The sequence below is a fragment of the Amphiura filiformis genome, chromosome 20, assembly GCF_039555335.1.
Source record: "Amphiura filiformis chromosome 20, Afil_fr2py, whole genome shotgun sequence".
Taxonomy (NCBI): domain Eukaryota; kingdom Metazoa; phylum Echinodermata; class Ophiuroidea; order Amphilepidida; family Amphiuridae; genus Amphiura; species Amphiura filiformis.
Genome location: NC_092647.1, coordinates 39,652,797 through 39,665,165, shown reverse-complemented (window position 1 = coordinate 39,665,165; position 12,369 = coordinate 39,652,797). Strand labels below are relative to the sequence as shown.

The window sequence follows — 12,369 nt, the reverse complement described above, 5'->3', positions numbered from 1 at the left end:
TTCTTACATGACACCTATGACATACAATGTACATATAGGATGTGTTAGTCAAAATCACATGTTGATTACCACATACCGTGTACTGGCTGCAATCACAACACTAATACATAATAGGATACGCAAAACACGCTCATTTTTCTGGAAGAAATTAAGACATTGTTAAGTTTATAACATAGATTCCATTGTCTCGATTTATATTATAATAGTGTGTTGTGCACAGAGTGAGCAAACCCAATGTCATATCATCGAAAATGTTTGACATTGCGAATATGATAATGTACCATTGTCTTTTCTTCTTGCACAGTGGTTTGGTAATTTGGTCACACCCATCTGGTGGGATGACTTGTGGCTAAATGAAGGTTTTGCAAGTTATGTGGAATACCTAGGTGTTAATCATACTGAACCGACTTGGGAAATGGTAAGTTCTTATATCACGACATAATAATATAAAGCTAACGTCAAAATTATTTTAAATTTCTTTTTTTTTTTCGATTATAGCTTCTCATTCTGCCATTTCTAGTCAGTTTCATTTGCGAGAGAATACTTCAACTTTGTGTGACCTTCATGTTAGCAGAACATGTATATGATTCAAATAGAATGTTCATTCGATTTGATTCTGCACCGTTGTACTATTTCTAAATCCTTATGTTTACATCCAATTCTACCCCGAGTTTAACCCATAATTTTTAACATAATGTAAAGTACAGAAATGTATATTTTGAATGCATTTCAATCCCCATCTACATTAGTAGAAGGCCACGCATTAGCTGATATACATTCGAAAATTTCTGCTTTCTATATTGCTATTTATTAACAATATGACACCACGCAGCTATTGCACAAAGGCCTTCTTTCCCCTAGTCTCCACTAGTCTCCAGTTTGGTTCCGCTCCCTCCACACAAACAGTCTGCCAATTGCCACTTATAACGCCGTTTGTTTGACGTCAAGCTGGATGACGTCGGCAGAAAACCGTTAGCGAATCAAAAAGGACCAGTTCGTGATCATTGGCAGACTGTTTGTGTGGAGGGAGCGTAACCAAACTGGCTGCGGAGGAGACTATCTTTCCCCAAATCCTCGATTTGTACCTGTCTGTTTTAATAAACTGCAACATGTGTTCATCTTCTAAAGTTTATTTGTTATTTCTTCCGTGGTCGGAGCTATGCGCATCGCGTACACGAGCGTAAACACAAAGGCGATAAATGATCACACTGATTGGCTGATCAACAGTCTTGTCAGAGAAGCCGAAGAAATAAAAATATAACTTTAATCAATTAATTCTACCTTTTACATCTGTAAAAAACTATCAGGTGATTTTACTATCTCTCATATTTCTAACATCGATTAACTCATAAAACACATTTGTAACCTTGATAACACGTGATTGTATTATCTCTACACTATTCAAACCTCGAACGCGACTACAAGTGATTTTACTATTTCTACACATAATTCTCATTTCTATATAACGTCTGTTAACTCGCATAACACATTCTAACCTCGACTACACGTGATTTTACTACCTCTACACATAATTCTCATTTCTAACGTCTATTAACTGGCATAACATATTCTAACATCGGATACACGTGATTTTAAAATCTATAAACCTCAAACTCACATTTCTAGTATTACCTCGAAAAACTGACTCTAATGTATGTTCCATTGGATATAAACAGTCATACAATATAAACGGTTCCAAAAAAATAAGTACCCCCCTAAGAATTTTTGGTATAATCCAAAAACGGCTTGCTCAATTGCTTGTTTTAAAGACTGGAACATAGGCTGATTAGTTATGCATCAAGTGAACGGTGTTTTCTTGTTATCTGTTATCATCTTCACTGAGAAATACAGCCATTTATAAAATTTTCGGCCAAAAAAATGCTGCACTTTTCTACATCCCGGGTTTTTTGGCCCAAATTTTTTCGTTTGGCCAAAAATTTTTTTAAAAAAAAAAAAAAACTAGATAAAATATCTAGGGACCATTTTTTCATTTTTTTGAATTTTGACCAACTTCACCAAAAATATTTGAAATTTGGGCGAAAATCTTTTTTATGGTTTTTTTGAAAATTTTGCATTTTTTGACCATTTTTGGTGCAAATTTCTCAAAGTTGGTCAAAATTCAACAAAATAAAAAAACGGTCCCCAGATATTTTTATCTAGTTTTTAAAAATTAATAAATTTTTTTTTTGGCCGAACAATTTTTTTGTTACGTTGCACGAAAAAATTTGGGCCAAAAAACCCGTTTTTTTGGATTTTCTCCCAAAATGAGCATTTTGGCCCAAATTGGACCTCACAGATGAATTCAGCAAGGTATGTACATTAATGATATCTTGCTATCACATTATAAAGAGATATTGTTTTTTTTATCATCCAGATGGCGCAATTCCTCGTTTCAGACCTCCATTACGTGTTCACGTTGGATGCCTTAGGAACCTCACATCCAGTTCGTGTACCAGTAAATTCACCTGAAGAAATTAGCGAAATCTTTGATACTATCTCGTACAGTAAGGTATGTATTATTGTGTCATGTACTACGAGTATAAAAGGTGAGTGTTACTTGTTTGATAAACATTCACAGAGCAATATACAACATTCACCATGTTCACAGTCACATTTAAGTCCACGGTCTGTGTATGTAGGTTTAAAAGGGTGTCATAAAGTTCAAAGGAACAATTATGATACATAAAGAATTTGGTCAGGTACATGATTATCCAATGAAATGCTCCGTGACGAGAAGCAGTAAAAAAGGTATCTCGGTCCAGCCGGCGTGTCCTCTTTCGTAGCATTTAACAAATCGTTCCAGCAGGCTTGTGCTCTGTCAGCTACCATCGACTATGTACAAATACGTATTTATAAATACGCGCGTGACCCATTGGCACGACTTATCAAGACCAGCCACCATGGCAACAGATGATCAAATCTTCATGCCATTGAAAAGGATAGGAACTCTTTAGATAAACATCATTAAATTTAAGTATTAATCGAATAGCAAAATAATGGGGGGATTCCGAATTTGTAAGCGGGATCCCCGGGACCAAATCTTCATTCCATTGATCACATCACTATACAGAAAAAGATAGATAAATATTATCATATAAAAGTAACAATTGATTGCAAAATTATTACACATGGGAGAATTCCGAATTTGTAATATGTTATCAAAACAACATTTTGAGGAAAAAAAATATTTATCGACGGAAACATTTAATACATAATCACAAAGTTAAACAAAATAGCAAATTTTGCTGCACAGTCTGCGTTGTTTACCGCCTTTGCATTTAAATGTACAGAAAGACCACCCGCTATGTAGAAGGTCACTTCGAGACATACTGAGGTGATCACGTGCGTATTTATAAATACGTATGTATTAATATTGTCGAAGCACACTGTCCGTTGTCGCTAAACAAACCTTCTGTCGAAAAGCTCGAAATAACTGTCAATGATCGATTATGGATTTTCCATAAAAATATTTTCAGTTGTTTATGAAAACACGTGACTGCGGAATTAGGACGTGGTTGGTGTAGAAGTGGGAAGTGAACAATAGGACAGGACCAGACTATTGACGGCGGTCACGGAGGCGGCCATCGTCTGATATCGTCTTGCATGTCAGAGAAGCCGAAACGCGTATTCACTTGCTTTTTATGAATTTTTATGGCTGCCAATCAATCACTGAAGCAGTGGATGATTGACAGTCGAATAACCCAAACAATGTTGGGGTAACGGTTAGGCCAATCAGGAAAGACGTACTTGGAGCTTGCCGCCAGACGGTTTGTTTGGTCACGAAGGGGTACGACTGGGACCGAGACTATGCCGAGACCAGCAAAGCCCGATTGGATGTCAAATTGGCAGAATGGAGTATACCATACATGTACAGGGTGAGTCAAAAAAAGTGCAATAGAGAAAAGAATCCATTTTAATTAAAGAACCGAGTTAGACCTTTTAGGTTTGAAAACATTTTATATAAGATATATTCATCAGCAACCTTGTGTGAAGAAATAAAGGAATTAGCATTTACCGTTTTGTTTTTATGACACATTTTATAGCGATACCCAATTTTAATGTTTGTCCAGGAGACATCTAAAATTTGAATGTCAGCGCACTCTATGTGTAAGGTAGATTTGGAACAACTGCCATTTTCTTAACCTCATTGGCATTGAAATTAAATGGAGCACCCAAGGTGTTATTGCCCTTGTCTTTTTTAAGGAAAATAATCATTATTTGTTGTTATACCTTAATTTAAAGATGTTTATTCTCAATCAAAAACATTCAAATTTGTAGGCGGGTTTTTTCAAATGTCAAAATAAAATGCGCGCAAATTGAAGTGAATTACAAAATATCCAGTAAGTTGGGCATATTGGGATTAAGAAACTGGAGTTGGAGTCGAATGAGGTATGAAGGACTTAAAGTAATGTTAGGAAGTTTGTTTGAACAGAAAAAAAATTTAAATAACGCAAAAATCAACCTTTTTTAAGTTGATGTCAGTTTCAGAGCTAATGCCTTTACCGTGCATTGTGTGCTCTCATTCAAATTACATGGTATCTCGTGGACAAATTATGAAATTGGGTATCGCAGCAAAAGGACTCATAAGAATTAAACGGTAGTCGCGATTCACTTCATATTTTCACAGAAGGTGACTTTTGAGTGTGGTATTTATAAAAAATTTCAATAAAGGGAAAGTGTGACTTGGTTCTTGCATAAATATCGATTCTTTGCTCTATTGCACTTTTTTTGACTCACCCTGTACTTTTGTCTTTGAATATTAAATGACGGAGAGAAGCTTTGTTGTACTACCCTTTAATTATATGCCCAGACACTATTGGTCGAATCATTATATAAGTTCAGGGTTGTCGTTGGGGTCTAAAAAGGTCCGTTTCCACTTTCAGAGTAAATTACTGCTGTTTCATACAAGTTTCTTTCTGAATATTCATACACATATTATGAATGAATGGGCCATAAAAAGGTCCAGTTTCTTTCAGTTCAGAAGCTTCATACCTTAACGAACAGATGGAGGATAATATCTGCAAAAATTGATCATAATTTCTTATTTTATATGAACAATGAACCTGAAAGCGAATGTTAATCAAGTGCACTCAAAGATTTAATTAAAACATATACAAATTAGTTATTAGCTACTGGGAATGTCCACCAGAACATAAATATAAATCATTGTGGCAGATGACATACTCGAAATGGTGTTAGGTGGGAGGGGTGGTTCATTAGTTGTCAATTATGATAACATGAACCCATTGAATTATGATATCTGGGCATTCAAAAATATAAGTCCTGTTCGGTAACGGCATTCTAGATTAGGAGATGCACAAAAAACCTCCATTGGGTTTTTTTCTTGATTGCATGATGAATCCCCTATCTCACTTGAAATAATTTCATGTCATAAATAATAGGTGCACATGACACTATACCAATGCAAAGCCATGGTGTTTATCCCTTTCTAACCATTTGTTTTCACTACAGGGTGCATCCATTCTTCGTATGTTGAACTGGATCTTGACAGAGGAAGTATTCAGCATAGGTCTCTCAGAATACCTGATGCTTCATTCATATGGTAACACAGATAGTGACGATCTTTGGGCTGCACTCACCTACGTAAGATAAATGATATTAAACTTTAAATACATTAAAGGCTTATTCAGTGATATGCTCATCCGGACGATCGTAAAAATCATTAAAACATTTTTGGGTCCCTTTGTCATTATCATACATGTAGATGTGCTAACATAGCATACTAGTGGTTTAGCCAAAAACCGCGTAATAAAAATAAGGCATTTACACGAATCTGTAATTTGTATACTGACCATGCTGACAGTAAAATAGCTATATTTGAATTGGTCTTCAACTTTGTCAATACTGCTGTTTTCCTCGTTTTTTGCCAAAGTTTCATTAAAAAATACAAAATAACAATTTTTATCCTTCACTTTTAAGCAATTAATAAACAATTTTAATTTTATTACACTTGCGCTGGAATTACGGAATGATCCTTTAAGACCAAGTGGTTTAATGATCTAACTTTATGCTCCACATACGGACATATACAGGTGACTATAAACCGTCCTAAATAACTCGTGTCTTACGCGATTCGCTGAGCGCTGGTAGCGACAATGAAAAACACAGCTTTGCACAGCATACAAGAGGATACTTTGCCCTTTGCAGGCATTATTGTATAAAATGACCAGTAATGGTTTTAAATATCATTTGGGGGAAAATCATTACTACAGTTTCCTTCCATTTTACCTCAACAGGCTGACAGAGATCATGGCGGCAGGGATGTTAAGAAGATAATGGATACATGGACACTACAGATGGGTTACCCACTTGTATCATTTGATAGACTGGACTCGGACCATACAAAGGTCAATGTGACACAGAAACATTTCCTCATCAATCCGGATAGCCCAGTGGAGGATAAATATGGCGATCTTGGGTAAGCAAAACACCTCGTTAAATGACTGCAATGGTGATAACAGAAAATCTGAGTTAGTAAAGCAAAAACCGAAAAGAAAGACGTACTTATAATCTTCAACACAGAGACTGTGAATTTCAAATGGTTAGCTGAATTGGACACTCCGTGTCAGATCTACACCCCTCTGTGGGCGATTAAGTAATAGCCCATTCTAAACCTGTTTCAAATACCCGTATAGAACATGGACATTCTCCCGTATTCTACAGAATACACAACAATGTCAAGGTGGACAGATGTACTCTGGAAGACAAAGCAGTGATGACGTTATTAAAACAAGAATTACTTAGTATCAACAACATTGTTTTGTCCGTGTGTAGACATCTTGAGGGATATGCTGATGTGATTAGGGGGTAATAAACACATCACAAGAAGTATTACCCCCACTTATTACTAGAAAACAACTCAAGTTTTATGCATAGACTTTTTAAATAAAAGCCACGGTGACACTTTGAATGACAAAAAATTCAGATTCAAAAGCTGCACTAAAAAGCTACTGAAGTAAGTGTATCATTACGTTCTCTACATGACTGGTAAAAGATGATCCGCAATGACCACTGACTATTAGGCACTCTAGTACGTCTATCAGCAAAAGCAATATTTCAATGGGTTTTGGTGCAACTTTTGAAACTACACAATGAATTACACAATCGAAATTAAACAATTATTGATAATGATCAAACGTACCTGCTTAATTTCTTATCTTTTGTCAAAGATATGTATGGGAAGTCGAGGTATCACATACCCACAAATCAGAAATGGAGTTTGACGACCCTATCAGAAGTTTCTTAGCAAGAGAAAGCGGGGGTAAGTATGATAGAAACAAAAAGGAATTCACCCATTCTGAACTCTTAATTGTAAAATTATATTCCCACTACTTTATTTCCTTCAAGTTGCTTCAGAAAATAAGTAAATAACAAACAATTAAACTACTATTCAATGGTACAAAAATTGTAATACATTCAGTAACATCATTAGCTTGTGTTCATTTATTTTAGTGGTAGTCGACTTGGCGTCAGGAATTAAAACTGATGATTGGTATCTCGCGAATGTCAAACAATATGGATACTACAGGATTAACTATGATGCAGAGAACTGGGAGAGACTCACAGCACAGCTGAACGCTGATCATACGGTAAGTCTAGTCTATTTAGTAAAACATTGCCGTAGTACCCGATGTAGTAAGACTGTCCACATTTTACGTTAAAAATCATCAGGCGATAGTCACTTTCTAGAGCTACATGACTGTCCATTGGTTATCATATAACTCACTGACTCTTCTGGGCAATACAATCTGTGTATGTGGTCACTTCAATGACAGATATAAAACCTCAGCGAGGAAATGAAGTTGTTAAGTGAAAGTAAAGTTTTGTGTAAGGTACAGGTAACGTAGCTGTGCAACCAGCTTGGTAACACCCAGGTGGCAAAAGGTCAACAATTAAAAAAGTTGTACCGGTTGGAACTGCGGAGGAGACGTTTTTCGGAGGTGACACTCTGTCCCCGTAGTTTAGTCTGTTGGCTATTATTTAAGTGCTATTTATTTTCGAGCAAATGACTTAACACATGTGATTTGTGTCTGGGAGAGTTTTGATTATCATCATTTGTAAAAAGCACATCAAAGTAACAACAGTTTGACTACCATAATAATATTGCATACACGTACTAGTCTATCACACCATCCCAATTTATTGTTTAATGTAAATACCTTTTGTTACTACATTTCTACATTCCTTATGCCAAAAGATGCTTCCTGTAGAAAACCGTGCTCAGCTTATCGATGATGCTTTCAACATGGCCCGATCTGGTGATCTCGACCAAGTCACAGCCCTAGCACTCACCAATTACTTGGACAAAGAAACTGAATACCTACCATGGGATGCTACTTTAGCTGTTATGGCGTACATCAGAGATATGTTCAGTCGTTACTCTGGATACGGACCACTCGAGGTAAATCCATGATTCTGTTCGCAAGAATTCATCACATAAATGTTTGCATTTATAAAAATAAGTTTGCTTATTTAAAAAAAATTAAATATTTACCACCAACCTTGTCAAGACATATGTAATACTATAGTTATATTTTGTTTTTCACTATGTAAAGCCAAATTTAACAAACACAAAATAAACATAAAGAAACCAGACATTCTATTAATTTATTTTTATCATTGTAGAAATATATGCTTGAGAAAATCACACCATTGTACCAAGACCTTGGCTGGAACGATGACCCAATTAATGATCCACATTTGGAACAGTAAGTAACCAATGTCACATACTGAAGCGTTAAGTACAACACAATCAGTGACCCTAAATTGTGTGGAACAAAAATCAAACAGATCGGTGCATCATGACAGTTTAGTGATACTTACGACCTTTAATATTACAAAGGTTGAACTGATACCGTATTATCACCACAGAGCTGTTGCATATTGTACTGGTGCTGTGAACTTATTCTTGGGCTCGAGAAAACTGCCAATTCATGGGATGAGATTCCCACGTAACCAGGATGCCCAGGAATATCTACCCACTTGTCATGTTTGTATTGAATATTGTGAATAGCAAAAGTCAAATAATTGTATGAACGCGGTTTAGATGTCTTCAATACTTGTATAATCTCCAATTTCAGATGTAATTGTATTAGCACCATACACACATCTTGATAAACTCGGTTTAAAGGAGTATTTCGTGATTCTTAGCATCCTGTTTTTATGACATTTTTCAGTAGATAATCACGAAAAAAACCTATTCCCAAAATTTCAGTTGATTCCGATTTTGCGTTCGCGAGTTATGCATGATTATGTGTATTACACTGCTCCATAGACAATGCGTTGTAATTTCACAATATCTTTGCTAAACGAACGAATCTGCAAGAAATATTTTGTACATAAACATTATGTAGCCGGAGGTGTCCAGTGATATAAAAATCTCACCTTTTTTGAGAAAGGTGGGGGGCATGAGGCTGTGGATCACGAAATGCCCCTTTAACATTCTTCAATACTGGTTTAATCTCCAAATTCAGATATAAAAGCATTAACACGTTTAGGTGTTTCAAAATGTTCAATACTTGTCTAATCTCCAATATCAGGTAATTATAATCGTATTAACTGGGTTAAGCATGTTAAGATGTCTGTAATACTTATCTAATATCCATTTTAAATCGGCTTAGATGTCTTCAATACTTGCCTAAATCTCCAATTTAACTCGGTTGAAATGTTTTCAATAATTGTCTAATCTCTAATTTCAGATATAATCGTATTAACGCCGTACACACAGCGTGTTTCTACGGTTTAGAAGATTGTCGCCAAACAGCAAGTATGTTATACCATGAGTACATGGGTAATGCATCAGTCAATCCGTAAGTATATATCAAAACAAATACATGACATATTATTAGCTATCAATGAGTATGATGGTCAAAATATTTTCTTGAGGTGAAGGATGGGTTGTTACAATCCACGAGTTGGAACAGCGAGTGGAATGGAACTATACATCTATCATCAAGTGATTATATTTCGACCAATGCACGAATTTAAGACAGTTAATGATTGTTTTATATCACTCACACATAAATTCTATTTCTTAAAAATAAGATAAGACGGGAAATACAGTTTTTCATCAACATAACGCGATGTTTCAAGGCGATACAATTCACATTTTGGGAGAAAGGGCGAAAATTAGGAGAAAGGGCGTTGCCGAAGGCATTGCATTAGGCAATATTTGCTTGTTTTTTTTTATTTTTTGTTTGTTTGTTTTTCAAATGAATGCGATTACGACAAACTAAACCTTTTGCATAGGATTTTTGACTCGACCAGTTTTGCTTTGTTGGGGAACTTCTTTAATTTCCTGGTCATTAGTGTGGCTGAAACGTTTTAAGTACAGATTTTAATCCTCACTGCACGGATTTTTATTCTCACTGCACGAACGTACTCGTTAAAATAACCCGCCTAGATTCGTACCTTTACGAAATGAATCCTACCGCTTAACCCCTTTGTCAAATATCTATTTTGTTACCGACCAAATATGAATTGCTAATCGTTAATGACTCTTGTACAATAAACCAATTTACTTATCCATATTGTTAGAATCACACCAAACCTTAAAGACATTACTTACTGCAATGGAATAAGAGAGGGTGGTCAAGATGAATGGGAATTTGGTCTAGAACGCTACCAGATTACTACAGATTCATCCGAGAAATCTAAGTGGTTGTATGCCCTTGCTTGCAGTCAGGAACCATGGATACTTAGCAGGTAATTATAATTATGTTGACCTAAAAGCTTGGGCTATTCCACATAAGGAGTGTGAATTTCAAATGGGACTACCTGAATAGGTGAACATATTTGAAATCCACATCCCTTGTGTGGGAGACTAAGGTCATGTCTTCCATAGGGAGGGGGGGGGGGGGAATGTGGGTTTTAAATGAAATAGCCCGTTAAAGAAGATGATAAAATGCGGCTATAATATCGAATTGATTAATTCGAGTTAAACAATTCATCGAGTACCCAGCAAACACAAAAACGTTTTTAAAACGTTTTAAATAAGTTATATTTTGGCTTTTGGTTTAAATAAAAACGTTTTAATAACATTAAAATGTCGGGTTATATAAAGGTCATGAAAACGTTTTAAAACGTTTTGTATGAAAACACACTACAACAATATGTCTAAAATGTTTTCAAAAATGTTATTGTAAACTATTTTTTGCAAACATTTTTGCCAAATATTTTGTCAACACTAAAAATAACATTATGTTAAAATATTTGCCCCCAGTAAACACAGAAATGTTCTTAAAATGTTTTCTTCAAAATGTTTTAATAACATTTAAATGTCGGGTTATATAAAGGTCATAAAAACGTATTTAAAACGTTATTGCAAATATTTTGGGCAAACATTTTTCGCAAAATATTTTTCAACCCAAAAATAACATTCTGTTTAGAATGTTTTATATCAGGTTTTCAAAAATGTTTTTGGAATGTTATTAAAACGTTTTATACCTTTTATATAACCCGACATTTAAACGTTTTCTTTAAAACATTTTGTGTTTGCTGGGTAGCCATGGGCAGCGCCCTTAGACATATTACAAGACTACCAAGTGGCAGGTGATGGACCGTACATACACAAAAGAATAGGCACTTTTATGATAATTTTCATCAAGTTTACCCAAAGCTTACCTAGCTAATTTAGTATAACAGGGGTCTCTGCCTTTTCAATATGCTATGAAAAACTGAATTAAAAAACTATTTATCGACGGAAATAAAAATCCATCAACGGATAGTCTTGTTATGCTCTCACAAACTTCTCACAAAAATCTGAAAAATCCAAAATTTTGGTCTGCAAATTGGCCAAGGTTACTGCTGTCTTATTCAAAAGTACAGGAAGACCACCCACAGCGTTGAGGTAAACTTTCTAGAATCTAGACTTCCTATCTACTGGCAGTAATGGCTACTACCCAGTGCTAACATCAATGAATTGTTTAATTCGAATTTATCAATTCGATTTTATAGACTGTCATATGTACACAACATTATTCTAACTTTCGTCTAACAAAAGCTTACAAAGTTATCTTATTTTTGGAAATACGCTTGGGGTGGAGGACAATCTCCCTTCTGAATTTCTATACTAAAAACCATATGCTGCTCAGTTTGGTTCCAATGGATAGCCATCGGTCCAGCGATACCAAAATAAGTACCAACATCCCTTATGTAACGGTACTATGACGTCATAATATATGTGCACCCTCATATTCTTACAATTAGCTCTCGTTATTATTTACTTTATACACACATACTCAAAACACCAAAAGGTCTGGCATACTTGTTCTAAAGTTATGAAGATTTGTGATGGTTGTAATTTTTTTTTCTTATGTAATTTCTTTTTTTTTTATTCCATATTTTTAC

The 12,369-nt window shown here is 35.3% G+C and overlaps 1 protein-coding gene across 1 annotated transcript in view; it reads left to right on the top strand.

The window, feature by feature from the left end:
- Positions 1-12,369, top strand: part of LOC140142900 (aminopeptidase N-like) — a 61,373-nt gene that overhangs the window by 27,880 nt on the left and 21,124 nt on the right. The window contains 10 exon segments of the mRNA XM_072164923.1: positions 305-418; positions 2,375-2,509; positions 5,473-5,604; positions 6,258-6,439; positions 7,191-7,282; positions 7,474-7,610; positions 8,219-8,422; positions 8,647-8,729; positions 9,720-9,830; positions 10,558-10,725. Coding sequence (XP_072021024.1) covers positions 305-418; positions 2,375-2,509; positions 5,473-5,604; positions 6,258-6,439; positions 7,191-7,282; positions 7,474-7,610; positions 8,219-8,422; positions 8,647-8,729; positions 9,720-9,830; positions 10,558-10,725 — 1,358 coding nt within the window.